General features: G+C 41.7%; 9 protein-coding genes across 9 annotated transcripts; 3 read left to right on the plus strand and 6 right to left on the minus strand.

The window, feature by feature from the left end:
- Positions 1-1,173: 1,173 nt before the first annotated feature.
- Positions 1,174-3,122, plus strand: BCR41DRAFT_342502 (homoisocitrate dehydrogenase mitochondrial precursor; the record flags this gene model as incomplete). Its single annotated transcript, XM_022022291.1, has 4 exons — positions 1,174-1,351; positions 1,576-1,748; positions 2,149-2,305; positions 2,424-3,122. Exons 1-4 carry the CDS (start codon positions 1,250-1,252, stop codon positions 3,120-3,122), a joined length of 1,131 nt encoding a protein of 376 aa, XP_021876110.1. The 5' UTR covers positions 1,174-1,249.
- A 1,795-nt stretch (positions 3,123-4,917) lies between these two features.
- BCR41DRAFT_375212 (hypothetical protein) lies at positions 4,918-5,922 on the minus strand (the record flags this gene model as incomplete). Its single annotated transcript, XM_022026930.1, has 2 exons — positions 4,918-5,769; positions 5,872-5,922. The coding sequence occupies 2 exons, from the start codon at positions 5,920-5,922 to the stop codon at positions 4,918-4,920; spliced, it is 903 nt and encodes a 300-aa protein (XP_021876111.1).
- Positions 5,923-8,185: 2,263 nt separating this feature from the next.
- On the minus strand, positions 8,186-10,024 carry BCR41DRAFT_313742 (Pkinase-domain-containing protein; the record flags this gene model as incomplete). Its single annotated transcript, XM_022021152.1, has 6 exons — positions 8,186-8,329; positions 8,492-8,677; positions 8,753-8,910; positions 9,092-9,203; positions 9,444-9,660; positions 9,921-10,024. The coding sequence occupies 6 exons, from the start codon at positions 10,022-10,024 to the stop codon at positions 8,186-8,188; spliced, it is 921 nt and encodes a 306-aa protein (XP_021876112.1).
- Positions 10,025-10,373: 349 nt separating this feature from the next.
- Positions 10,374-12,371, minus strand: BCR41DRAFT_363447 (cyclin-like protein). The gene is made up of 8 exons (XM_022025884.1): positions 12,067-12,371; positions 11,803-11,884; positions 11,527-11,655; positions 11,301-11,439; positions 11,142-11,187; positions 10,864-11,015; positions 10,682-10,749; positions 10,374-10,547 (listed from the first exon to the last, which is right to left on the minus strand). The coding sequence occupies exons 1-8, from the start codon at positions 12,219-12,221 to the stop codon at positions 10,395-10,397; spliced, it is 924 nt and encodes a 307-aa protein (XP_021876113.1). The 5' UTR covers positions 12,222-12,371; the 3' UTR covers positions 10,374-10,394.
- Positions 12,372-12,411: 40 nt separating this feature from the next.
- Positions 12,412-13,983, minus strand: BCR41DRAFT_382332 (Rhodanese-like domain-containing protein). Its single transcript, XM_022027354.1, has 2 exons — positions 13,053-13,983; positions 12,412-12,957 (listed from the first exon to the last, which is right to left on the minus strand). Exons 1-2 carry the CDS (start codon positions 13,976-13,978, stop codon positions 12,432-12,434), a joined length of 1,452 nt encoding a protein of 483 aa, XP_021876114.1. The 5' UTR covers positions 13,979-13,983; the 3' UTR covers positions 12,412-12,431.
- Positions 13,984-14,054: 71 nt separating this feature from the next.
- Positions 14,055-19,464, plus strand: BCR41DRAFT_342511 (hypothetical protein). Its single transcript, XM_022022292.1, has 6 exons — positions 14,055-14,376; positions 14,483-14,566; positions 14,690-16,700; positions 16,796-18,225; positions 18,314-19,183; positions 19,319-19,464. Exons 2-6 carry the CDS (start codon positions 14,549-14,551, stop codon positions 19,412-19,414), a joined length of 4,425 nt encoding a protein of 1,474 aa, XP_021876115.1. The 5' UTR covers positions 14,055-14,376; positions 14,483-14,548; the 3' UTR covers positions 19,415-19,464.
- A 49-nt stretch (positions 19,465-19,513) lies between these two features.
- BCR41DRAFT_426222 (hypothetical protein) lies at positions 19,514-20,960 on the minus strand. The gene is made up of 2 exons (XM_022030703.1): positions 20,458-20,960; positions 19,514-20,351 (listed from the first exon to the last, which is right to left on the minus strand). Exons 1-2 carry the CDS (start codon positions 20,905-20,907, stop codon positions 19,554-19,556), a joined length of 1,248 nt encoding a protein of 415 aa, XP_021876116.1. The 5' UTR covers positions 20,908-20,960; the 3' UTR covers positions 19,514-19,553.
- Positions 20,961-21,110: 150 nt separating this feature from the next.
- On the plus strand, positions 21,111-24,211 carry BCR41DRAFT_401463 (CwfJ C-terminus 1-domain-containing protein-like protein; the record flags this gene model as incomplete). Its single annotated transcript, XM_022029222.1, has 6 exons — positions 21,111-21,728; positions 21,900-21,969; positions 22,082-22,206; positions 22,323-23,162; positions 23,296-23,760; positions 23,858-24,211. 6 exons carry the CDS (start codon positions 21,111-21,113, stop codon positions 24,209-24,211), a joined length of 2,472 nt encoding a protein of 823 aa, XP_021876117.1.
- Positions 24,212-24,264: 53 nt separating this feature from the next.
- On the minus strand, positions 24,265-27,072 carry BCR41DRAFT_342517 (hypothetical protein). Its single transcript, XM_022022293.1, has 6 exons — positions 26,796-27,072; positions 26,143-26,682; positions 25,907-26,010; positions 25,529-25,787; positions 25,247-25,433; positions 24,265-25,106 (listed from the first exon to the last, which is right to left on the minus strand). The coding sequence occupies exons 1-6, from the start codon at positions 26,916-26,918 to the stop codon at positions 24,280-24,282; spliced, it is 2,040 nt and encodes a 679-aa protein (XP_021876118.1). The 5' UTR covers positions 26,919-27,072; the 3' UTR covers positions 24,265-24,279.
- Positions 27,073-27,080: the final 8 nt, after the last annotated feature.

Consider the following 27,080-nt stretch of genomic DNA (forward strand, 5'->3'; position numbering starts at 1 on the left):
TAATAATAATAATAATAATAATAATAATAATAATAATAATAATAATAATAATAATAATAATAATAATAATAATAATAATAATAATAATAATAATAATAATAATAATAATAATAATAATAATAATAATAATAATAATAATAATAATAATAATAATAATAATAATAATAATAATAATAATAATAATAATAATAATAATAATAATAATAATAATAATAATAATAATAATAATAATAATAATAATAATAATAATAATAATAATAATAATAATAATAATAATAATAATAATAATAATAATAATAATAATAATAATAATAATAATAATAATAATAATAATAATAATAATAATAATAATAATAATAATAATAATAATAATAATAATAATAATAATAAATAAAAATGTGCTTCTTATCATAGTAAACAAATAACAAATATCCGTTATATTTCTCATCAAAAATATATACTGCGAACAGAGTTCACAGGTTACTGCTTGTTTTATTTTAAAAAACCTTAGCGAGGTCCTAATGTCGGCTTAATTACTAGAAGTCATTGGAAGGACATGGATCAACTCCTTTTTTTTAGTGGAGAAAATATGACATTGCTTTCAAACATCCTAATCATAGTAGCCTCAGTGTTCTGTCTAGTAATCCGTCTTTCTAACTTGGAGAAACAAGGTAGAATGTTACAGATGACAAAGCGGGTTCACGAAGTTTCCATTTCCAAACCTAAGTGACTCTATTTCATTGATTAATGTTTATTAAATGAAGACTTAATGATATGACAAAACACTATTCACATTGAGTACGTACCAGATAATTTCAGATAATAGCTAGGGATAGACCTGTAAGGACCTCCCAAAGGGCTCCATCAGTGGAAGGGAATTGAACTAGGGGGGAAGTGATCTTGCCGACCATATTTATTTCACTCTGTCAACGGAATAGAAGCTTTATCTGAAAAGCGCTCATGGTTCTAAATTGCATAGGATATTGGGCACAGCTGATTGGTCAGTTCCATAGATCGTCCTTGAACCTTGAATGCAAAGTTATAATTTCATGTGTGATCTGATAATCTCGCTGATCTCTGTCAACAAATGCGTCGGGTCGTACAGATACGCATATAAAAGATCCCTCTGTCTCCTCTTTTCTCATAGTTTTATTCCTCTCTTTCTTTTCATCTGTTCATTCTTCTTTCTCTCTCTCCAGTCCATCTTGTCTTCTCCTTCCTCTCGTTGTCTATTCTCTTAAAATTAATAATGGCTTCTCTTCTTCGTCGCGGATTCGCAACTGCTGCCAAAACCAACAAAGTCACCATTGGATTGATTCCTGCAGATGGTATCGGTCGCGAAGTGATCCCCGTAAGTTTCAATGCTTATTCTACAATAGTTCTTCTCATTTTTTTTTTTTTATCCTTTCTGTAATAACAACAATGTTGGCAGCAGCAACGGTATAAAAAAAAAAAAAAAAAAAAAAAAAAGTAAAAGAAAGTCTAAGCAATGTTACAACTTGGTGCGAAAGCTGAATCTTCAAGCTCTTTTTTTTTTTTTTTTTTTTTTTCTCCTTTTCTATGAAAATCTTGTAGGCTGCTCGCCAGGTCCTGGAGTCCTTACCCAAGAGCGAGTCAAGTCCCCAATTTAACTTTATTCATCTGGATGCAGGATTTGAGCATTTCCAAAAGCATGGTGTTGCTCTCCCTGAAGAAACGATTACTCGTCTGCGTGGAGAATGTCAAGGTGCCCTTTTTGGAGCTGTCAGGTACAAAAAAAAAAAAAAAAAAAAAGATGAAATGGTTCAGATCCATTATTCTCCTCTCCCTTTTTTTTTTTTTTTTTTTTGCTTTATTATTATGGAACTTTAAAATCGTTTGGCTATGAGATTGTGTCCAGCTTCAGGAAACCATGGAGATAAATGAACGGAAGCAACGGGAAAGCGAGGATGTGAGTTATATAGGAAGATCAGAGAGATAATTAAGTTCGAAGGAGATTCGATCTCGATACGAAATGGTCTTCAAAGAGATCAATGTTTGGAAAAGCAGTCCGTTTTTGGTTTCATGACCATTAATCAAATCATATCGATCAATCACTCACTCACATTTTTAAATGGCTTAACTTTTTTTTTTTTTTTTTTTTTTTTTTTAATAATAACACGTATATAGTTCACCATCGCATAAAGTTGCTGGATACTCATCCCCCATTGTCGCTCTCAGAAAACATCTTGATCTATATGCCAATGTCCGCCCTGTCGCATCCGTTGCTGGTTCAGGACAGAAGCAATTGGACATGTTAATTATCAGAGAAAACACAGAGTGTTTAGTAAGCTTACTCCTTTTTTTTTATTTTTTTTATTTTTTATAATAAGGTTTCTCGATACAATATAAAGGACTGGATAAACTGACCTGATCTGATCTATACATTCCTGTAATATCAATAGTATATCAAGCAAGAAAGAATCGAGACCGATGCTAATGGCCAAAAAGTCGCCTATGCAGATCGTAAGATTTCTGAATACGCCTCCAGAAGAGCCGGTCAAATGGCATTCAATATGGCCCTTATGCGCGACAAGTTGCGATCACAAGTCCCAGCTTCGGAACGCCTCTGGCAAGGCAAACCCAAAGTCACTATTGTCCACAAGTCTAATGTTCTCAGCGTGACTGATGGCCTCTGGCGTGAAACTGTCCGCAGCGTGAAGGAGAACAATCCTCAGGCATATGGTGGAGTCGATATGGATGAGCAATTGGTCGACTCCATGGTCTATCGCATGTTCCGTGAACCTGAAGCCTTTGATGTTGTAGTGGCTCCCAATCTCTACGGAGACATCATCTCAGATGGCGCTGCTGCCTTGGTTGGGTCCCTTGGATTGGTGCCCTCAGCAAATGTGGGCGATCACTTTGTGGTAGGCGAACCTGTGCATGGATCAGCACCCGATATCGCAGGACAACAGAAAGCAAACCCCGTTGCTGCGATCCGTAGTGCTGGGTTGTTGTTAGAGCACATGGGATATGCAGCAGATGCTGCCAAGATCTACCAAGCAGTCGATGGTGTCCTAAGAGAAGGACAGATCAAGACACCCGATCTTGGAGGCAAGAGCACAACACAGGAGGTGACTGATGCCATCTGTAAACGTCTTTAGAGAATAAATCATTTTAATCACGTGCTAGCAGGATCTGCTTCGCCGCCATAAAACTTTTTTTTTTAAAAATTGACCATCATTCTTGGATTCGATCTGATCTGATTCATAAAGGGAGTGGTACAATGGATGAGCATGCTCCGATCGTGTACGATCTAACACAGTATAAAGAAGAGACCAAGAGCTGGAACTCTGATCCTTCCGCATACTTACTTCGTTATTATACCAAGTATTATTTCCTAGCAACAGGTTTGGATGCATTTATTTTGATTATCTCCATGTAGTAGTTTTTTTTTTTTTTTTTTTATTATATTTTCTTTATCATTCTTTTTTTTTTATATTTTATTAAACAAACCTTTCCTCACTATACTATACTATACTGTACTGCACTATACTATTGTACTATACTATGTTCTAGATGGAAAACAACAGCAGAAGGCAAACCATACAGATAATACTACAGAAAATCATATCATTATTGATCAAGAAACAGGATTAGAAATCCTTCGTGGAGATCAATACGTATACCAATCTCCCAATAAACTTTGTATCACAGGCTTAGCACCAACTCATCCTTTGATCTCTCAACAGGATCGTTACAAAATCCTCAATCTGCGTTTTGATTCCAAGATCCAAAATGCTCTTCCTCAACCTACAGCAATCCCAGCCAACTCTAAAAAACAGCCCCCACCTCCTTGTCAATGTGAGACTGTGATCTGTAAGATCGAAGCCCTGGATTTATGGGCTCTTGACTCCCTCAAAAAGGATTTACTTAAGGACGATGATATAGTAACTACCGTACCATCTTTAGAGACCTCTGGATCTGTAACTACTACAACGGCAATTCCAAGGGCAGCATTAGCATCAGCAGAAGCAGAAGCAAAAGCAGAAGTAGAAGCAGGAAGCTTAGTGGGGGCTCTACAGTCACAAGGACCTACATCAACCACAGAGAGCACACCAACGAATCTAGGATCAAAAGAAAGCATAAAAGATAATGCGGACCAAATTTCCCATAATGCAGGGCCTATCTCAACATCAGCATCAACACTAACATCTTACTCAACCCCGACAGAGACATCAACATCAACATCCATGCCGACATTAGCAATGTCCTCACTCTCACCTTTGTCTTCAAAGTCATCTCCAGCATCGTTGGTATCAGTGAATGGATCTCAGAAGAATGAGACGAAGCCAAGAGAATCAGTCGACCCTTCGCGCGTTATCTTTGTTATCCGCGGTGCGATCAATGGCTACGTCATTGAACTGAACGAGAGGTTAGTTAGACGAGGGACGTCCGCTATCACCGATCCAACTGTCATCGAGACCGTGCTTCAAAAGGTAAAAATAATTCCCATATAGGCTTTAGAATATTGCTAAAAACAAATAGAAACAAAACTTGCAACATGAAGATGCGTTCTGATAGGTATATATTTTTATATGAATTTAACATACCGTCATAGGCGTTAACACATGGATTCATTGCAGTGATCAAACCCAAAGTTGACAAGACCGAAATCGCATTGAGGGATTTGTGCACCATGGAGAGTTACGAAATCTTAAAACAGCAGGAATGCATCAAGAACAAGGAACAACTCGAGAAGTAAAATAAAAAGTTTACACACAGAAAATTCTGTATTTGTCTAATGTTTATTGTATTTTGTTTACCTTTTATTTTTTACAAAGCAACGAGGGATATTGTACATTCATAGAAGATGAAGAAAGGTCTTTTTTTTGACACATCCATTAAAAGAGTAGGGCGTTGTTTTTTTTTTTTTTTTTTTAAGCATTCATCCAAATTTTAGGATGAGCGAATGCTTTTGATACCAGTTTCGAACACCTCGAGCCACTGAGAAAGATCATGGACAGTCATTTGGAGCTCTTCCATGAGGTCATCATCCTTGCGAAGCGCATCTAAATGTAATGACCGTGGTTCGGGCGGAACTATAAGCATATGCATTGGAATGCTTGGGTGTTGTTGGGCTTGAGTTTGCTGAGTGAGGAAGTGGGCATTATTGTTTTGAAGATGGTGATGGTGCAGCTGTTGACTGCCGTTGGTCATAGTTGTGGATGTAATTGGGACATTATGAGATTGTATGTTCACACTGACGTTGCTGCTATTCATCGCATTGTTGGCAAAAGCGGTGTTCTGGTAGTAGGATGGAGCGGTGACATTCATCACGGACTTGGGGTTGGTGCTGCCAATAACAGTAGGAGTAGCGCATGAGGATGACATCGCATTGCTATTATTGTTATTATTGGCGGTAGCAGCGCTGTTGGTACCAGTATTGTTGCTGTTGGTGACTAGAGGCAAGGATGAAGGAGAGCTGGAAGTGGTTGTGGGTATTGACGATGACAATGCTGACGAAACTTGGGCCGGTAGGGTAGTTCCTGAATTTATTGGCTGATGGCCATGGGCTGCTGCTCCCCCATTACTGACAGTTCCTCCATTTGTCTGACTAGTAGTTGTGGTTCCAGACATACTGCCAAAAGATGATGATAATGAGGACGATGAAGCCACAGTGTGAAGAGCAGGTCGTAGAGGGCTCGAGGACAGTGTTGGTGCCGTGATGTTTGACGATGCGATGAAGCGGGCTGCTGAAGGTGACGGGGGCAGTAAGAGCGGGTTAGGTGCATAATCATCTACAGAGCTCTATAATACATTGATATAAAAAAGTTATTAGTCATTCATATCATTTGGGAATTTCACCATGATTCAGTCTTTGGGACTCATAGGAATCTTATTGATACCAACCTTTTTTGGTGGGATCATGATGACGGAATGTCCTCCATTGAGATTAGTCATGCTGATACTACGTCTACGCGGCGAGCTAGCTCTTCTATAACGATGAATGTCTGCTGATCCCGATTCATTGGGATAAGGATACTGCTGCTGTTGGTATCCTGAATGCTGATTATAATGACTTTGAGCTGTTGACTGCAGGTTTTGTCCAGAGAAGGCGCCACCATGTGGCGGTCGACTAGCTTGAAACCCATTTTTTGCCAGTCCATCCTGATCTTCATTTCGCCTCAGCACGCTGGCGGAACGAATCCTCCTTGCAAAATTCTCGCTAGATCCTACCGTCCTCAAGCCAGGCCTCGGCATCACTACTCCAGGACCTGGGTTTGACGTTGTAAATAAGTTATTAGCTGCAACCGGATTAGACATAGACGTAGAAGATGCAGAAGATGTGGATGAAGACGAGAGGGACGATGTATGATGAATAGTCGAGGCGGTATGCAACTGACCAAATGTTGGGTCATTATTGACACTTAATGCTGGTGATAATCCATCTTTATCGCTCGAGCCAATACTACCGCGATGACGATCAATATTCGGAGTAGAGGAACTGTCATGTAAAGCGTTGATCGTCCTTAGATGCGCTGGTGAATGCCCGAATGGAGGTAGTTTTTCTTCGCTAATGTTAATTGGTTGTAGATTTAACGCTGCAGCCTCTAATGAAATATTTGCCAAGGATGCTGATAACGAACTTGTACTTTCAATAGCCTTAGACGAGCCGATGATAGATACAGAGTCTAGCCCATGGAATGTGGAGCTCCTTACTGCTGCCGCACTCGGTGGTCTTAGCGGTAAACTAGGACGCAAGTGAGATTGACGCTCTGCCTGCGAAAAATCGAGGCTAGCCTTCCTGTATGGGATTTCCGGTGGAAGATTGCTTCGTGTATCATTGGAAGCACGATTTCGCTGTTGATTCATTGCCACAGCTGTTGATGTTATCGTAGGTGAGAGACGTCGCTGTCCATTGATTCTTGATATTTCTTTTGAAGCGTTTATGACAGTGCTACTTCCTGTCGTTGATCCATTCGTCGCTGCTAAGGCCGGCCCTGCTGCTCCTGTTGGAGGTATCGCTGGAGAAGCAGGTGTGGAATTAGGCCTCAAGTTATGTTGCTGACTAAGCTGATGTTGATTTGGGATGATAATCTCGTGACTATGGCTACCTTTGGGTGGCAATGAACTGGGAATATCAGAGTCCTGTGTTCCCTGCTTCGAATGAAGGCCAGCCAATATCGAAGACTGAGGTAGCGGTGGTACTGCGCGCGGAGATGTAAGTGGCGAACTGCTGCTCGTACCACGATTCAACAAATGATTGTAAGGGTAATCCGGGCCTGGTGCTGATCCTATCAAGATAGGTGCTGAGGGTCTCCTATCGAATCTGAAAGGTTTTGACATATTGAAGCCAAACGGTAGGCGTGATGATTCTGCTGGTCGGTTTCCAGCTCCTGATTGATGTTGATATTGTTGTTGCATGGACGATTGGAGCTGATCTGACGTAGAGCTGAGTTCATTACTAGGGACAGACGATCTTGATGCAAGTCTGGCGTTTGTGATTTCATCGAGATTAGGAATAGTAAGGCTAATTGGTGCAGAGACGACATGCTGGCCAGGATAAGAATATGTACTGTGGTTTGTTGAGACATCCTCCTCGCTTGTACTTTTATTATTTACAAACAATCGCAAAAGGGGATGCGATTCATGCGAAAACACCATAGGCTGAGATTTGAATGGGATTGGCGTTTTGGAATCCTTAGGCAAAGATGAGGACGATTTAGCTTTGAGCGTTGGAGATGAGCCTTCGTTGGAAGAGGGTATAGGGGCTGCATTGTCCTGTCCCTGTTGAGCATGGTCCGATTGTCTTCCTCCACGGCCTTGCATAACAACACCGCTATCCTGAGCAGACAGGACAAGATTCTTTGCGCCATTGATGTGCTCGCCATTAGAATCCAGTGATGGTCGGCTGATGCTAGATGCTCTCGATGGTGCCAGAGTGGGTAGTGTCTTTGTAGTCTACGATTCGTGTCAAAATAAGAATGTAGATTCGATATTTAAATGATGCACAATCTAATACTAAAGAAACAGGTTAAAATTAAAGAAACAATCTATCAACATATTGTCGAAGCACCTACATCAAAGCGCCAAGCATCTTCTACTTCCATATCAAAACTTTCAAGTTCTTGGTCAATGTCAATATCACTATTAATAAAGAAAAGAGATTTAGTATGGCTGCGACAGGCAAGATATATTCATCAGTTTCAAGGGCGTGAGCGTATTACCTATTGTTTTCGACCTTATTCAAGGCAGAATCTAGTTTATGCTGCTCGAACTTCGCTACAAGATCCTTCAATAGAGCTGTAGGATTCTTGCTAGTGTTCTTGATCCATTTTGTTTTTAATAAGTCCTCTGCCGATGGTCGCTAAAAATGCCAAACGAAATATATTGTAAGCCTGCCCTTTTTTTTTTTTTTTTTTTTTTTTTTTTTGCTCATAGCCAAATATATACTCCAATGTCCAAATTCTCTGGAACCTATTCTAACGGCATTTTTTGCCTCTCTCCTCATCCACTCCTGTCTACCTACCTGAATAGGGTCTTCATGTAGACACAAGGCAACAAATTCCTTCATTGCTGGTGACCAATCACCTTCCAATTGAGCTGGCCTGGTCTTTGGAATCAACGACATTGCTCGCATAGGATCCTGATCGGCGAATGGTGGGTTTCCTGTTGCGATTTCGTATATAGTGATCCCCAATGACCAAATATCTGCCTAAATGCAAGGGCTAGTATGTAAGTTGATTATTATCCTCCATTTTGTAAGATCTACAGAATTAGCCTAGCCTACCTTATAGTCATATGTTTGGCCTTTAATCACTTCTGGGGCCATCCAATATGGAGTACCAACGAATGAATTGCGTTTCAACGAGTTCATTGTCACCTGACCCGCAACTCCAAAGTCACAGAGTTGCACTCGTCCTTCGTCCGTCAAGAGAATGTTGGCCGCTGTTAGGGTGCAAAAACAACGGTATGAAGGCAAAATATTGTGAATGCGAACCATGTAGATAAAGTCCAAGCAACACAGCATTCCAGACGACAACATGGATTAAAAAGTAAGAAGAAAGAAAGTCATTGTTAGTTTAGTCCTTTCAGTGCTGATTAGTATCAAGGACAGAGGATATCCCACCTTTGATATCTCGATGGATGATACCGTGCTTGTGGAGGTAGCTTAGCGCTTGGAGAACCTCCCTGGCAATGACCGCTATGCACTTCTCATCGATCTTGTTCAAAGCTTGTAACTAGCACATACATTAGCCAAGAGCAAAACGAGCAGGAGTTAAAATTTTCATTTGCGAAATAATGAAGCGAGAGAGAAGGTGTTCATAGTTTGTCGTTATGCCATAGAGCATTTTATCACTGCTCTCCTTGTCAATGTACATTCTATCCTTGGCGGCCATCATCCACTGGTACAATTCAACTAATAGTATATTCTTATTTTCTCATTTTTTATATATTATTTTTTTTATCGTATCCCTTACCAGTGATCGTATACTTCCTCCTGCAGCATAATCCATGACGATCCATAATTTAGTCCCATTTAGAAAACTGCCATGATATCGTGTTATATTTTGAGAGTCGCAGTTCTTGAGCTGAGAAAGAGTCGCAATTTCTCGTTGGATGTCGGAAACGTCGTCTTCCTCTGTATCGAGGTTAAGCACTTTGATGGCGACCACTTGTTGCGTTGCGTTTTCTATCCTATTATTGCAAATCATGATAAATTACAGAAATGGTCAGCCCTTGCTTTACTCCCAGACTCATACTGGGACCTAAAAGCATCGCATGGAGTATATGACTACTGTGTGTACAGGCATATGTCGCGCGATTATTATCGTTTTTTAAATACATCTCAACTCCATTTGAATGAGATAAATACTCAAGGTTTTCATCATTAACAAGATTGACAAGAGAATCAGGTAATGTTTCTAATGATGGGGAGCAGTAATAGTGACACATACCCTTTATATACAGCACCGTAGGCTCCACGTCCCACAAGCTCCTGTCTGGTGAACAGTTGGCTTGCAAAGATGGTGTCGCCGGTCGCAATTCGTTTGTTCGACATTGGCCGGCGCAAAGAAGGTGGTTGAAAGGGTCGTGTTTAACTTGGTTGAGCAAGAAGATAGAGAGGAAGACGAAGACGAAAAGGAAGTGCTCCGGCAAAGGATGAATTACATGCAATAACGCTGTTCTTGTTTTGCTATATGCATATGTGTGAGTGCTCTGTCCGTGCTAATGTGTGTGAGAAAGAAAAGGCTGAATGTCTGAATATGTTGAGAATATGTTTAAACAAAGGGAGGAGCAAAATAAGTCGAGTCTAGGCACATCAGATTTTTAAAAAAACGTGCATGTAAGCTAGTTTTTTTTTTTTTTTTTTTTTTTTTTTAATTCCAAGGGAAATAAGTTTTTATTATGCCACATCAAAAAATAGACCATTATGGTGCCCCTGATCGATCACCATTCGAAGGGCGGTCTGGCTCAATGCTATACACTGGTGTCGCAAGCTTTGCAGGACTATTGAGATATCCTCCATAAGATGGTGTCCCATTCTCCTGATATTCACTTCCAGGTTTCGAGCCAGGCAACATCTTTTTTTTTTTTTTTTTTTTTATGCCATGCATCATATAATTCATAAGATGAGGCAAAGGTCAGTTAAACAATACAAAAAGAACGCACTACTACTTACTTTACATCAGTTTAATGTTGTAACACTAACACACACCTTATCCAAAGACCGCCCGTTTTTGTTTGGGAACTGCGTATATTGGTCCATAATCTCGTTTGCAGCATCTTCAGCGTCAGCGTGATCAAGTAGGAAAAAAACAAATGGAATCATTAATAACTAGACCGGAGAAAATATGATAAATAAAACGTTGCACTCCCCTTCCTGGTGTTCCTACATACCAGTAATATCTTGAATCTCTGGTTCGTACAACTCTCTCCAGGTATCACCAAGACACTCGTTCAAGTTTTCATCCAAATATTTAGCTGCAATATGTACTGCAGCCAATGCAATGATCTTGGGAGGGTAAAGTAAGCATAGCGTTGTTCTCAAACTAAAAATAAGCAAGGATCATGATATCAAATTCAGTATGTAAAATCACCGTCTAAAAAATGAATAACAGATAGTCCTTATACATGTATAAATATGCATGTATATTTTACAAAGCTATGCTCTTTACCTGTCATTAATGAAGGCCCATGCAACTGACTTTAATTTTCTCGCACCTAAAGTCCATTTTTAAAAAAGTTGATTACATTGCTATTGTTAAGACAATGTGACTAAACCAGGACTTGTCTTTTCTTTCCTCTTTTTCCAAGCGCCCCCTGTGTACACGTACGGTGTTCATCTTTAGTGTAATGATTGGTAAGCAAAGAGAGCATGAACTGGTATGGATGTTCGACACTTAGCTCAAAACAAAGCGCTTCCAGCAAGATCTCCTCCGTATAAATGATGGTATCTTTCCAGACACGGAACTCCTATTTAAAAGCAGGGAATCAATGTTAGTGTGAAAAGTATGTTTTTCTGTCAAATCAATGCAGATCTGGCGATAGAAATCGCCATGCCTTTGAAGAATCTTCGATCGGTGTTTCTCTCTTTGCTGCCTTTTGCGCGCATGCTATAATCACATCTTTAAACTTGCGTGTCGATTCCTCTGTTTTGCTGGCAAGATAGATACATGTTGCACCAATATCCTATTGAACAATGAGTCCATTTGATTAGTAATGATAAAAAAATTATAAGACAATTGCAATGGTGCCTTATCGCTTTAACCCCCAATGTATAACCCCTGTTCCTTTTCAAAATTCTGTTTTCAAAGCAATTCAAAGCATAGCGCTTACATAGAATTTGTAGTCTTTAAGAGAGTGTCGCATGTAAAATCGGTGGAAAAACAATGCCGCAGTGGCCATAGTTAGCTGTGGCCTAGAAAATCCAGGAGAGCCCACCGGATAGAAAGCAATTAGCGCGTGCGCATGTGTGCTTAAGCAATCCACGGGTGCCAGGAAATGGACACCTCCAAGCTGTTGGATCCTCTTTGCTTGTTCAAACTGCAGCAAGTCTCAGTGGACTCTTTATTGACTCTAAGCAAATTAGTGAACACTCACAGCTTGAGATACATTCCCACTTGAATGATAAAAGTGACGCCCTTCATGCGGCTTTCTTTCTCAACTTGGTACGAAAGTCCTGACATCAATGACGGTGTTCTGTATAGATCTTCCTTTCTGAAAAGCCATTGATTCTCTGTTGTGCTGCTGCTCATTCCGTGCTTAATTAAATTTTAAATTGAAGTGAGGTGTCAATGGTTTCCAAAAAGTTACCGACGCTTGAATACTGGATGTAGAGGTTGACGAGAGGTTAATAACAATAAAAGATATGAGTAATAGGGTAAAAATCCTAGATGAATTGTGAATGTGGTTTATTAAAAGATGTGTATTCAGACACTCCTTTTCCGCAGAACAGGTTACGTATATCACGTGCAATTTATTTTCTCCACACCAAGCTCCTTTCGACGCTCTTGTTCACATTTACATATTCCTCGCTTGACTCGAATTGTGCCTGGCTTGCTCGTCTGTCCAGATATAACATACTCATGAACTCCCTCTCCCATCTCATGGCAATCTACACAGCAGAATAACCCACTCTTACTGCTTGAAACCGCGGAGGAGCATGAAGGACAAGCAATGACCAACTTGTGACAGCCAAACCCATCGCATTTGACATATCGAGCACATGGCCTGCCGCATGCTTGACAAGAAGATATCAGTTTATCAACTACTTGTTCAGTGTCACTTGTTGTTGTAGGGCCTTCAAGCCCTAGAGATTGACGTGCATCAAACACATAATTCTTTCCAAGCCATAATGAATCCTTTGCCATCCCTTCATGCTTGATCCATTCAAGATAATTATGAATGCCGCCCTCCAGCATCAGAACTTGAGATGGTTGTACATCCTCGTCACTTCCTAAAGATTGACGTAGATAACTGGTAGCCTTCTCGCTAGAAAAGTTGATGGGTTAGCGTCAATTGACTGTGTGAACATAGATTGAAAACGCCATCTTCTTTATGTTGCTTTAAAGTTGTTTAATACTAACCAACGAATTCCTCCAGTACAATACGACAAAATAGTTTTCCCTGCAAACTGACTCTTATTTCGAGTGACATAATCTTTAAACGAAGAGAATTTACGTATTGGCGGTGTAATAGCTCCAGGGAACCGTCCAATACTTGATTCATAGTAATTACGCACATCCAGTATGACAACGTCGTCGTTCCCTTCTAGCTCTTTCAATTTCTGGTGAAACTCCTTCGGCGTCAGTTTGCCTCGCTTGTTTTCTGGATCATTGTATACATTCAACTCAGGGGCTCCTAGCGGACATATCTCTTCGACAACCTTAATCGATATTACTTCATCAAAAACATGTCTACACCCCTCTGTTGGTTTGAAGAATTTAAATCTACGTTCTTCAAGAGATATCTGATCTGTTTCTGATGCGGACGGTAATGGTTGAAACAATTCAAGCGACTGGAACTCTGGGTGACTAGTAAGTCTGTCAATATACATTGCAATTGATTCAGATGACCCTGCAAGTGTAGCATTAATGCCTTCGGTCGCCACCTTGACTTTTCCATAGAAATTTAATTCCTCTGACCACAATTTGTGAAGTTTGGCAAGATCCAGTGGGTGACTAATTGGTAAATATACATAGAACAGGATCACAGTCCCCTTTGACGGATCGCACGAACAGTCAAGGTTTATAGGGTCGCTTGCATATTTATGAGCCCTTCTAGTCATAAATTCTAAGGCGCTTTCATCGAGTTTTGGCTGTTGGGCAGATCGTTCTTGAAACTGTAGTGTTCGTTGTTGCAATATATCACCGTGGCTAATGGCAATATGTTTATACATTTCAGGAGCACTCGAGCATACCCAGCCGCAGCATGACCACGTGGCATCCTCTGACTGTCTCTCCTGGACCATCGCATCATGGGCAGTGTTCCTGGCTTTTCTGGCATTCATCATTTTGATTCTAAATTAATTATGCACGGAGCAATGGAACTACAAAAAAAAAGCTCACAATGCAAGCCACATCGACTACAGTCAGCGACCTGCCGTTCATTGCTCAGCCTCAATTTTTACTTGGTCATAATTTTAACCTTTTCTATTTTTTTGCTGCTTTTCCTCCACACGCAGATCAACATTAGTCCCACTCATCTTGTTCTCGAGAAAATACCTGTACAACACAAGCACTAGATTGCATTTTGAAGTTGTAAAGATTGCATTAGCAACTGACTCTCTCCTCAAAACTAACGAACGTCACATAACCTCTCGCACTTGTGCCACACAAATATCTCGTGCTCGCGATTTGAGCACATTCTATTGCAAGTTGCTATTACTGTATTTATTTCAATCTCAACAGAGTAATAAATGCTTTTGATGACCATATTCATGACCAAGTTGAAGCCAGGTGTTACTATGTTCCAGTCCTTGTCAATTGCGCTCTAACTGTGCTTCAAAATCATTTAGATCCAAGACAGATTTAGGTAGAGTTAGTTATCATTTGAATTAATATTTGATATCATCCCCTTATATATGGAACACGATCTGTCGGTCAGTATATATATCTGGATTAGCGTGATGAAAATGAAAAGTGTTTTTGTGTTGCCATCTATCAAAACTGTTGTGAGAATTAGTTCCCCGGTAACTGAAACGTATAAAATTAATTAAAATTAGATCGACAAGACCGCCTCGCCGATCAACAATGAATTATATACCCTTAAGAGAAGCATACCCAGTGATAATATCGAACCACACATAGGAGGAAGCCAGGACAGTGGTGCAGATTACCAAATGCAGGAAAATCACAATTACCCAGGTAACGATATGAACGACACTAAACGGCGCAGAATCCACGGTGAGGAGGAGTTCTCCGACATGTACACCACTGAGAATCATAGGATCAATGGTGGGGACCCGGGAAAAAAAAACACAAGCGAAAATGAAGTTTCATTATCTTCGACGCTATCAGGGAAATCTATTCGCACGTCTACCAGAACCATAAAAACAAGTGCAGTAAACTCTAGTGAGCTCCTGCGTTGCAAGAGCCAGCTACCTGAGACCCCTACAGGTCCTAGGTCGCTCGAATTAAGACAGCAAACCAAGAGAATTAATTACGCAGAAGAGGAAGGATCAGAGGATGAGGATGAGGCTCAATATGAGAGATCAGCAACTATACGTGAGACACAAACTCGTGCAAATAAGAATCAATCAAGGACATCATCACGATACCATCTCGAGAGCGCTCAGGAATCTGATTCCGATAAAAGCACAGGACTAGGGTCAGAACAGCAATCAGACGTTTTTACATCACGAACGCTCCGTGACCGACGACTTATCTCTGCTCCAAAACCATTTCCGGTCAACAACCAGCCATCGCGTCGTTCTTCAAATACTAGGCGGCATAGCGAAGCACATCAAAGTGGCGGACGGTACGAAAATTCAAATAGGATGTACCAGTCTAGCTCTCGCTCTGCAGCTGCGAAAAGAGCAATACCTATCTCTAGACCTATTACAGAGAATATGAGGATCACAAGAGGAATGAGTAGCTCGCTGTTACCCGATTCTGCAAATAGTCGCGATGTGACGCCGGATCAACCAAGTCGACAGAGAGGCAGAAGCAATTCACGTTTTCATCGCAGTGATTTTACTGACGAAGAACAGGACCTGGATGATCACGAATTCAAGCACGATGAAGCTGCAGATATGGAGGATGAAGAAATGGAGGGTGGGCCAGCTGATGATGAGCAAACGCCTGGACTAGCTAATGATGAAGGCAATACATTAACTCGTATGACACGCTTACGGGCACGCGTTCAATCACAGTCTGCGGTCGGCTCAAGACATGCTTCACCGAGACCGTCGCGCTCAAAGGCTACTCACTCTAACCCACAGCAGGATGGCGACCGAAAGTATGATCTTAGAGAGCGACCCAAAAACAGACCAGCTTATATCGCTGATCGGCCTATTCCGTCCCCCAGCAGACCCAGGTCTTCACGGATTAACAACTTCAGTGGACGAGATACTTTTGCTCGTCCAAGACAAGCTAGATCTAATCTGCTCGAAGCCCTCGCACGTGCAGCGGGTTCTTCGAGCGATGAACTACAAGCACCCAACTTTAAGAGGCGTTCAGGTGGAAGTTCTTCATCACGAATATTACCAATGAACATGCATGAACTTGCTGACTCTAGACGGGATATCGTAGCTGCACGATTTACACAACCAGCTGATACTGACCCGCTTTCTGTGGGGAATAACGTTGATTTTACTAAAGTTGGTGGACTGGACCATCATATCAAATCATTGAAGGAAATGGTTATTCTACCGTTGCTGTACCCGGAAGTATACTCGCATTTTCAAATAACACCTCCCCGGGGTGTCCTCTTTCATGGGCCTCCAGGAACAGGAAAAACTCTTCTAGCCCGTGCATTGGCATCAAGCTGCTCTACCGAGACACAAAAGGTAGCGTTCTTCATGCGCAAAGGCGCAGACTGCTTGAGTAAATGGGTCGGGGAAGCAGAGAGACAACTGCGTCTTTTATTTGAAGAGGCCAAGGCTTGGCAACCCAGCATCATATTCTTTGATGAAATTGATGGTCTTTGTCCAGTACGATCAAGTAAACAAGAACAAATTCATGCATCCATCGTATCAACAATGCTTGCTCTTATGGATGGCCTCGATGGGCGAGGTACGTATCAGTTACACAAACAGGCCTCATGTGTTATTGTACTTTTGAGTCGCAGAATTTAACTTTCTAATATTGTATATTGTATACTATTTCAGGGCAAGTGATTGTCATCGGCGCCACCAATCGCATAGATGCCATCGATCCGGCACTTCGTCGTCCTGGACGGTTCGACAGAGAGTTTTACTTCCCGTTGCCTAATGAGGCCGCACGTAGGGCTATCATTGATATCAACACATGTGGATGGGCTCCCCCTCTAGATGAAAGGTTCAAAGATGAATTGGCAAGGATGACTACACAGTATTGTGGGGCAGATATTAAGGCGCTCTGTACCGAGGCGGCCTTACGGGCAATCCGGCGGCGATATCCACAGATTTACGAAAGTAACGAAAAACTCCAAATTGATGCCTCAACTATTACAGTCGAAGAGATTGATGTACTGAAGTCAGCCAAGGCTTTGACGCCTGCATCCTATCGCGTCACTGGAGCAACAGCATCCCCTTTGCCTGAAAATATGAAGCCACTTCTTCTGGACCAATTCGATAGAGCTTGTAAAGTTCTTAATTCGATATTCTCGGGTTCTAACACTAAAATCGAAAAAGACGGCATGCTTGAAGACGATGATGCATCATTTCAATCTATGGGATATCGTAGCTTCGAAAAACTCAAAACATTTAGGCCAAGGATGATAATTACTGGTGATCGGGGAATGGGGCAGCGTTATATCGGGCCTGCTCTTTTGCACTATCTGGAAGGATGTGCTGTTCAACAATTTGACTTGGCAGCTTTGATGTCTGAATCAAATAGGACACCAGAAGCAGCATGTGTTCAGTACTTCATAGAAGTTAAGCGACATGCACCCAGTGTGATCTATATCCCACATATAGATGTATGGTGGTCGGTAGTTTCTGATACTGTAAAGGCCACTTTCTCCAATATGCTTGAAGACCTTGGCCCACAAGACAGAATACTTTTTCTAGCTACGAGTGAGACAACAATGTCCAATTTACCCATTACCGTGCAGCGTTGGTTCCCGTTGGGCGGGAAAGATTATGTCGAATTAGCACATCCTAAAGGCAAGCACCGAGGAGCATTCTTTCAGGCGCTTATTGACGATCTCGCACGGCCACCTTCTGACTTCTTACCACCACCTACTGCACTCAGAGAGCCAGAATTACTCAAGAAGGCGCCGCCACCCCAGCCTCGCGTCCCTACAGCGGAAGAAAAGAAATTACTGGCGGAGCATGATCAATATGTACTTCGGGAATTGCGTATTTCACTTCGAAATATAGTGGATGAACTATACAAGGAACGCAAGTTCAAACCTTTTTTTAGGCCGGTAGAGCCAGAAGAATCGCCGGATTATTACCAGATCATCAAAAAACCCATGGATCTGATGACCATCAGTGAAAAAATCAATGACAGGATGTACTTGGAGGTTAAGGAATTTTTGGCCGACATCGATCTGATTGTTGACAACACAACTCTGTATTATGATATACAGGACCCTAACAGAGTCATCTACAGGGTGAGCCAAGCATACTCTGAAATATATTTTTTTCCCCTCTTTCTTTTACTGACTATTGTTTCCTGATAATTAAACATTGATATTATAGGCACGGGCTTTCCAGGACGTTGCGTACTCTATGGTTGGTCGACTTGACCCAGACTTAATCACAGAGACTGGAAAAACGGCGACGCGCGTTCGACAAGAGGCAAAAGTACAACAAAAGATTCCAGGAGAAAGAATGAGCCGCCGCATACTTGGACTTGAAGCTACCGCTGTATTGGATGATCCAGAGATGTTGCTTCGAAGCCGTACTACTCAGGCAAAATCGGCATTGGATTTTACTCGCGAAGGCATTGTGGGTACCTCTTCGATCAAAGCTGATGAGGATCAGAGCCAAAAGCGATCTCAGAATCAACAACGTCTAGATGCCTTGATTGCAGCTCAAGAAGCTGTAAATGACCAACTGTCCAAGGATGACGCTGATGACAGTAGTACATCTCTTTCGATACTTTCATCGCGTGCAACATCTAGTGTCCTCAGCGTGACAGCTGCACCATCAGTAGCAGATGAATGCGAGGAAATGATGCAAGCGTTGAATGGGGAAATAGAAATAGGTCAAGAAAACCTCGAATCAGCGGATATGTCGACACAAATGAAGGATAACTCTGATATCACTAAGAGGCTATATGCCACGGAGTCGCCCGCGGATGTTAAAACAGCTGCAGAATTTGAGCATGAGTCTGAACATTCTATGTCCGTGGAAATGCGACAAGCAGTGAAGACAGAGGAAGAAGAGGAAGAAGTCAACGAACCGAAGCATGTGATATTGGATATGGATGCGGTAGCTCTTTTGCAACAAAGTCTTGTTCGAGACACTGAGGGATTCAACATTGAGGAGCTTGACCGCCTTAGGGCATCTTTATATGCGGATATATGGGAGAATCGGGGCAATTGGGACAAGCAGGATTTACTTGCGGTAAAGAACAGCTCTGCTTATGGCCTTTAATTAATTTTCATGTATCCCCTATTGCAATATTATCAATACTATGGCTCTTTAGGAACCAGAGCAATTGACCTTTCCTAATTATTTTTTTTTTTGCTGCTTGTTTAGGAAATGACAAAAAAAGTTGCTACAGCTGTAAACCTTCACTACAAACTTCAGGAAAATGATCTGCATGCTTCTACTATGTCAGATCTATTGGTATAGTCAGTTATGAATCAAAAGTAAACACTATCTTAACTAAAAACTTGTACAACATTGAATTAATGAACGTTGTTTGAAATAAATTACATTTTAGCTCTAGTTCGCAAAAAAAAAAAAAAAGGGGGGCTAATAAAACGTTTGTCTATGAGCGGTCGTTGAGGAGAGCAGAACTGATTTGCTTTGAGATGGTTTGACTAGCTCGACCTGAACTACTTGAGCCATTTTGCTCATTTACATCACCATCTATTGCTTGCTTTTGCTCTCCTGTCGCATTTAGCGTTTTTTCCGACCTCACAATGCCAGCCTTCCAAAGCTGAGACAAGCCTTTCTTCTCAAGCTTGATATAAAATGGCTTCTCTGTTGACTTGCTGGCATTTTTAGCCTTAACTCCACTTTGTACGGTAGCTGCTGCTACATCTGGAGATACTGTCGACTCTGACACTGCGCTCTGTTGTTGTTGAGTCGAAGCTTGTATTGAAGCAGTTGCTTTCACAGATGATCTTTCTTGAAGAGGTAGAGCTGATTTGAATGGTTCAGATGAATGCCGATCCTCTCCCCCTATTATTGATCTTTCTGGTTCTGAAGGTATTGATGCCGCTGCTATATTACTATTATGCTGCTGTTCTGACATACTTTCGCTGCCTTCCACCGTTATTTGTTCTTGTCCTTGTCCCTGTCCTTGTCCCTGTCCCTGCTGTTGCTGTTGCTGTTTTTGCAATTGCTTGGCCCTTGCAGCTCTTAGTTCATTTATATCAAAGAATCCATAAAAACCCGTGTGTTTATAGATGACAGAACGTGACGATGGCATGTGCCCCGTCCTTTTCAGTTCGAAATCCTTGAGTCCGACTCGAATATAGCCATCTGCAAGTGCTTTTTGAAGCGATTCCTCTTTTTTAAATGTCAAAAATCCATATCCAAAATATTTTTTTGTCTCAGGGCACTACAACGAATGGAGATCACAAGAATACTCGATGATTTAATGTCTTAAAATATTTATGTTGTGATAATAGGGAACCTTTAAAAATAAGTATATTTATTTCACTTACCCTAGCGAATTGATACTGCGTTAACGGGCCATAGTTAAACTTAATATGACTAATAAACACCTGTGCCTCTTCCAATGAATAGATTTTATCCGGACTCCTGAAAAATATACGATATAGCTCTGGATCGTCCACTACGGTGCTGCTACGTTTCTCAAACAAGTCCGAGTAATTTTCCGCATCTCCTCTTTTTTGCTTTTTGTTATAGTATTTCTGCGCCCGCCGGTTATTGGGAATCTTTCGGAAAGGTAAGCTTTTATGAAGATGGTCATCCTGTAAGATAGTGGCATTAGCGCCTGTTGCTGTTGCTGTTGTTGTTGTTGACTTTTGAGAATAATTCCTTGATAATGTGGACAAAATTTGACACAGCCGAGTTTTTGGATTGACTGTCCGCAGCCTTGACAGATTATCTTTGCCAACCCAGAAACTGTTCTTGAGAAGCAAAGCGGCCATGAGATTTCTTTTTTCTTTTTTGAATCAAAAGTGCAGAGGATGTAATAAAAAAGAGATCAGTTTTTGTAAAAAGAAAAAGAATTATCAAAGCCACCTAGACGCAAAGACCACCTTTTTGGCAAGTGGCAAGTGTCTTGGGCCCAAACGAGCTATTCCTTCACTGCGTCATTCCTATTTTTTTTTTTATATAATTATATATTCTCATGGAACCAACAACAGAAAGTGACGATACTCATCGTAAGAGCCACGACCATCGTCATCGCGACCGTGGCCGTGACAGGGAGCGTGAGCGCGAACAAGGCAGAGAAAGAGACAGAGAAAGAGAAAGAGAAAGAGAGCGTGATAAGGACAGAAAGCATAGACATCATGATAAGAACGATGAACAGCACCAAGACGGAGACAAGCATAAAAAGCACAAGTCTCCATCATCCTCTTCCTCGAAATCAAAGCACCATGCTCATAATGAGAAAAAGGATAGAGATCGACATAGCCATCCTCGTCATAAGTCGTCATCATATTCTAGACATGATAAGAACAAAGATGAACCCGGTAGCAACTCTAGGAAGAAAGACAGTTCACATAGGGACGATATTGACGCCCCCATGGCTGAAGCTGATGATGACATGTGGGTTGAGAAAGAGATTCCAGGTATCGATCCACCACCTCTCATTTCCGAAACAACGGTATCTTCTGACTCTTTAGTCGAGAAGCCATCCAGTATGTCAATTCAACCTACTAAAGAGCGTGAGAACAATGATAAACCAAAGCGTGATGCTTGGATGATGGATGACGGCGGCTTGGATTTTGGATTGATGGGAGCAGTTCGAGTCAAAAAACCAAAGGAAGAAAAACCTGATCCGGAGAAGGCAAGCTTCTTTCCATTTAACGGTTAGATGATTATACAAAACATGCATTAATCTCATGCTGTCTATTAATGCTATTTTTTTTATGTTATCATTTATGCTTTGTTATTCACGATATAATCTTTATAGCCCAAGTTCAGCAGTCGCGAATTGAATGTGCAGCTTGTTACAGGTGTTCATGTTGATGAGATCCCAGTCGGTAAGTCGCTCGTTTTTTCGCCTATTTATTTATTTGAAGGAGTGTGAGGAAGAATGTGTTTGAAAGCAGTCAAACTAAAATGAATGGTTTTTGCAATTTAATCTCGCCATAGAAAAACCATCCTATACTATCGGTGATGCAGGTTCGAACTGGAGAATGACAAAATTGAGACGTGTCCTGGAGACTGCAAAAGAAGAGGGTGTCGCCCCCGAAGTTATTGGTATTGAGCGATACGGGGTAGGGAACTACTTCTTTCCTTTGTCCCTCTACAGTACACTCATCTATTGATATGCAATAATCTTTAAAGCCGCTGCGAGAGAATCATGCTAATCAAGTGATCGCACCAAAATTAGTCAATAGAAAAGTTTAACGAAGCAATGGAGGAACGCAGAGAGCTCGATCGACGAGCGGCTCAGAAAAAGGAATCTCGCAGTGGAAGATCGGATAACAATCGTGATAGACGAGATAGGGATAGAAATGACAGACTTAAAAGCGATGATAGAAGAGATATTAGGCGAGATAACGATGACGACGACCATCAGAGCCGCAGCGACAGTAATGAGCACAGGCCATCTTCGAGAAGCGGTCGGCTCTCAGAATTCAGCTCTGCTGCATCTTCACCTTTCCAACGACCCATGGATGAACAGGAGAGATTGGAAAAGGAACTGGCAAAACGTATAAGAGGAAAGGAGCGGGAGAAGGACCAGGAACGGAGACATACACCTATTCCATCGCCATTCGCGACTCATGTATCTTCACCTATTCCAAACCATTCAGCAGAACCTGTTTTGTCACCTGATCAACTTAACAAACTCAGAGCAAAAGCTATTCGCGCAAAAATGTTGGGCATGCCGGACGCTGAAGCTCTTGAAAAAGAATATGAGGAAGCTCAAAAGGCAATAACAGAAAGAAGTTCATCTCAGCCCCCTGTAGAAGCACAGAGGACTGTGGTGATTCAAACCATGGGACGGTCTAATGAGTCCTCCTCACCTGCACCACTTGGTCCTGGCAATAGCAAGGCTAAGGATAAGAAGAAAATTGCTACGCATGATGAACAAGGAAATAGGATGGCCTACGAAGGAGAAGAGAGCGGTTTAGATTTACACGATTTGGTCAGACGTGAGAAGTTGAATTTAGAGACGAATATGGACAAAGAACTAGCTCGTAGGATCACAAGAGACGCCACATTTAGAGTAAGTACAAATGCGCAAGCATATTGTTGCCTTGTCTACTTTTTATATTCTGTAAAAAGTGGAGAGCTGATAAAACTGCTACTGCCACTGCTGAAAAAAAAAAAAAAAAAAAAAAAAAAAAAAAAATACATAGGATGATCTTGATTACATGGACGAAAATGCAGACAAAATTGCTCGAACCGTAAAGAAGAACGATTCGCAGCTTAAGAGTGCAGCTATCTACGACTACCGTAAGACCCAGTCGGCGCTCGAAAACTGTCCTATGTGCTTCAAGGATGATGGGCGCACTCCACCCATCATGCCTGTAGTGTCAATGGGTTCAAGTGTTTATTTAGGCTTACCACTGTATAAAGAGTTCCTGCCGGGCCACTGCATGATTGTACCAGTACAACACATTACATCAACATTGGAGTGCGACGACGATGCATGGGACGAGATTCGTAACTTTATGAAATGCTTGATCCAGATGAATGCAGCCGAAGATAAAGCGGTCATATTTTCTGAGACTGTGATCAATCTTCAATGGCAGAAGCATACTGTGATCGAATGTATCCCTATCCCATGGGATGCTGGCCAAGCGGCACCTGGATACTTTAAAGTAAGTTGACAACTATTACTGGCTACGACACTTGGATAGCAACTTTTTTATCGGAACGATTTGTTTAAGCGCTTAAAACTTTTTTTCTCTCCAATAGGAAGCAATTTTAAATGCGGATGAAGAATGGTCTCAACATAAAAAACTAATTGAGACTGATGCTAAGGATCCATCTAATGGTGGGTTCCGGCGGAGACTGACCAGCAAGCTACCCTATTTTCACGTATGGTTTGGATCACCCGATAAAGGCTATGGACATGTTATTGAGAACGCTGATAAATTTGAGGATTACTTCGTGAAGGAAGTATTAGCCTCGGTTTGTGAGATGGACGCGTTGCAGTGGTCAAGAAGGAACAAAAAGAGGATCCCTGTAGTGGAGAACCCTCGGCGTATTGAGGAGTTCAAGAAGAGCTGGAAAGCCTGGGACTGGACCCGGTCTATATCCGGCAAATAAATCTCATTTTTTTGACTTGTGAAGCAAACCGAACCAATTCTTTAGATGAAGTTAAAATTTATTTTTCCTTAAAGTATTGTTGCAGCCATCTGTATAAGACTGCCAATCATCACCCAACCCAGAAGGACTGTGGTACTGGCTACAATCCCTTTCACGATCTTGGATCCTTTTGGAAGACCTGTAGTGGAAGAGTTGGACAGTCCTATTGCCGCTGCATGACCACTATCTGTTGAGCACTCAGCTATGGTGGAACGCATCGATTGTGAAAACCTATAGGTCTGCCAAAGCGAGTAGGCCAGCGCGACAAACGCTTTGAGTGCATGATGACCATCTAAATGACGGGCTGGAACAATATTCAAAACCGACAAGGCCAATGAAAACGACATGGTGTACTGAATTGTGAGTAAGATTGCATTTGGAAGCCACAGCGGCAGAAATAACCAGCGAGATCTCATGGCCGTCACTTGGACAGTCTCCCAAATATCCTTCGGATCCCCCTGATACAAAACTATTTGTTCAGCCGGGACAAGGCCCGAGAGGCCGCTAACAGATTCTGTAATGCCTGTTGATGTTGATGCTCCCACTGATGACTGTGCTATGAGATAAAGCCTTATGATTGAGATAGGTTCATAGGCAACGAAAGGTCGATAGCACGAACTGCCTTCACCACATGTCGGCTCCTGCGGCGTGCATCGAGCCCGATTTGGATCGGCAAGGATCTCAAATGATGGTAAGCACTGTCCATTCTTGGCTAATACTCTGTCGTTCGTTCCCTGAGATGATATCGGGTTGGGTGGATGCAAAGGGTCAATTGGCGTGAAGCAAGATAGTGAACGGTCTTTGGAATGTCCGAATTGCATATCTGGCGCGAAAAGACAGCAATCGGATGGTTTAACTAGGCCAACAATAAAGTGTAAAAAGCATAAATAAATAAATAAAAATGTACAAGACCTTGAGCATAGATTCTCTGGCATGTCCAATAAAAAAAAAAAAAAAAAAAAAAAAAAAAGTTTAAGTCCATTGAAAACTTCCTACCAAATAGAAGAGTGTTTGGGACACAGAAGCCTGAGACCAACTTGGAAGGTTGGCTATGGAGACTTGGACTTGCCTGAGAAGGAAGAAGAACATCCGACCAAACGTCAAGTGGATTGCCTTTGAGCAAGGTATCATCAACTCGTGTAATCACGCTTCCTGGTTTCAAGACATTGTACAAAGGTGATTCCTAATGGGTTCGTTGGATAGGATGAGGCGTTCCGGTGAGTATATTTCATTAAATAGCCAAGCAATGAAAAGCATAAAGACATTGCTCTTGCTTACAGGCGCTATATCCACAACGCTAAGTCCATCATCCATTTGCTTCCAGCCAATCAGTCGAAATGATAGTTGCAAGGCTCCACTAGAAAGGAAGATCCATGCAATTACAAAAAGAACCGCGTTATGCCATACTCCTGCGCAGATGACCCGCAGCTGCTGCAAAGGAGACATGATTGCCAAAGCCCTCGATGAGATATCCACAAAGGCTCCTGGATATAATATGTACAAGAAGATGCCTGCTGATGATACTTGGGTCTTCTCTCTATTGATGTTGATACAGGATGATGAATTGATGAGAAGAAGCAAAAATACTGATGATCAGACTACGAAAAGCTATAGAGCAAGGATCGACTGCTTATATCTATATAGCCTAGTTATTACCTGGCTGCAGCAACGGCATGTCCAGCCTCGTGAACAATCCCAGACACCAGAAGTGCAATTAGATAGTAAGGGAGATGTGACAGAGGAAGTGTGAGGCCTGGAATCTAAGGACGTAAAAAAATAAAATAAAATAAAATAAAACAATGATGATTCAGCTTTCAATTCGTTGGCAATGGATCTATGCTGATGACCCTCTTGTCATTGGTGCTATTAGATCGTAAATCATCAGTACTTACAACAGGGACAAACACCATGCCATTTTCACCAGAATTAGAAACAGCAGCGGAACTCTGGGAGGGTGCATCAGACAGACTCCCTGAACCATCATTAAAATCTCTTTTCCTGAGGTGATACGACAATCCGCCACTAGTTGCGCCAGTATCCGAGTGATATTTTCCCGGATCCGGTTCAGAAGCCCGCACTGTAAACGATGATGGTGATTCAACCGACCAGATCGTCCACAGGAAAGAAGTCGCCAGTAAGATCAGTTTGATTGCTGCATACATCAGCAAAACCCAACCTGCAACCATGGCCAGCATGGCAAAGACTATCCCCATTCCATACCATATTCTCCAGAAGCGTGTCAAGCTGGGTGCATTTCCCAGGCGGAAAAAAAATGAGTTGAGGCCCGTCGTGGAAAATCGGACATGGAAAGGCTTGACCAACAGCGCACTGTTGCTAGAGGATGACACTATGGACTTTGATAGTGAATTGATTGGAGAAACATTCCCTACACTTACGGCTGATGCTGTTGATGTTGGTAAGAGTTCGTAGTCCTACATGACACAACAACGAGGGAAGTGGCGAAGAGGAATGTCAATTAACATTTAATTTATATGAGATTCGATAGAGAAGATATTGGGCTAAGTAAAGTTACTTGCTTACTTACAGGACCGTTGCCAGGGCCCGTCGGGAGGTTTGGTCGATTGAGAAAGCGCTGAAGGAGGAATAGAAAGGTGTGGATACAGACCCAAGTTAGCAGGAACGGTGCTAATAGCTGAGAAGCTCCCATGCTACCAGTATTTATGCCAGTGTCTTGTGTCTGCGTGGAATGAGGTCGTGCTTAGTGTTTTGAGTCTAAACACTACTCGAGTGTGCTGCTAATGGCCAATTAATGCAAGAATTGGCTGTCAGGATGATGGATGGACAAACAAAAGAAACGAAAGATGAATTG

The sequence above is a fragment of the Lobosporangium transversale genome, assembly GCF_002105155.1.
Source record: "Lobosporangium transversale strain NRRL 3116 chromosome Unknown BCR41scaffold_63, whole genome shotgun sequence".
Classification (NCBI taxonomy): Eukaryota; Fungi; Mortierellomycota; class Mortierellomycetes; order Mortierellales; family Mortierellaceae; genus Lobosporangium; species Lobosporangium transversale.

Bases quoted from the DNA above. Each gene is read 5' to 3' on its own strand.
- BCR41DRAFT_363447 (XM_022025884.1), bottom strand. From the start codon at position 12,221: ATGAGCAGCAGCACAACAGAGAATCAATGGCTTTTCAGAAAGGAAGAT. The intron at 11,885-12,066 runs GTGAGTGTTCAC...TGGATTTTCTAG, and splicing joins GTGGGAATGTATCTCAAGCT to GCCACAGCTAACTATGGCCA. The intron at 10,548-10,681 runs GTGTGTGTTAGT...AAAAAAAAAAAG, and splicing joins ACGGGCGGTCTTTGGATAAG to ATGTTGCCTGGCTCGAAACC.
- BCR41DRAFT_382332 (XM_022027354.1), bottom strand. From the start codon at position 13,978: ATGATGAATGCCAGAAAAGCCAGGAACACTGCCCATGATGCGATGGTC. The intron at 12,958-13,052 runs GTTAGTATTAAA...CAACTTTTCTAG, and splicing joins TGTACTGGAGGAATTCGTTG to CGAGAAGGCTACCAGTTATC.
- BCR41DRAFT_342511 (XM_022022292.1), top strand. The intron at 16,701-16,795 runs GTACGTATCAGT...ATACTATTTCAG, and splicing joins GGATGGCCTCGATGGGCGAG to GGCAAGTGATTGTCATCGGC. The intron at 19,184-19,318 runs GTAAAGAACAGC...CTGCTTGTTTAG, and splicing joins ACAAGCAGGATTTACTTGCG to GAAATGACAAAAAAAGTTGC.
- BCR41DRAFT_426222 (XM_022030703.1), bottom strand. From the start codon at position 20,907: ATGGCCGCTTTGCTTCTCAAGAACAGTTTCTGGGTTGGCAAAGATAAT. The intron at 20,352-20,457 runs GTAAGTGAAATA...CATTCGTTGTAG, and splicing joins CGCAGTATCAATTCGCTAGG to TGCCCTGAGACAAAAAAATA.
- BCR41DRAFT_342517 (XM_022022293.1), bottom strand. From the start codon at position 26,918: ATGGGAGCTTCTCAGCTATTAGCACCGTTCCTGCTAACTTGGGTCTGT. The intron at 26,683-26,795 runs GTAAGTAAGCAA...TGTGTCATGTAG, and splicing joins CGGGCCCTGGCAACGGTCCT to GACTACGAACTCTTACCAAC. The intron at 25,434-25,528 runs GTAAGCAAGAGC...CGAACCCATTAG, and splicing joins GCGTTGTGGATATAGCGCCT to GAATCACCTTTGTACAATGT.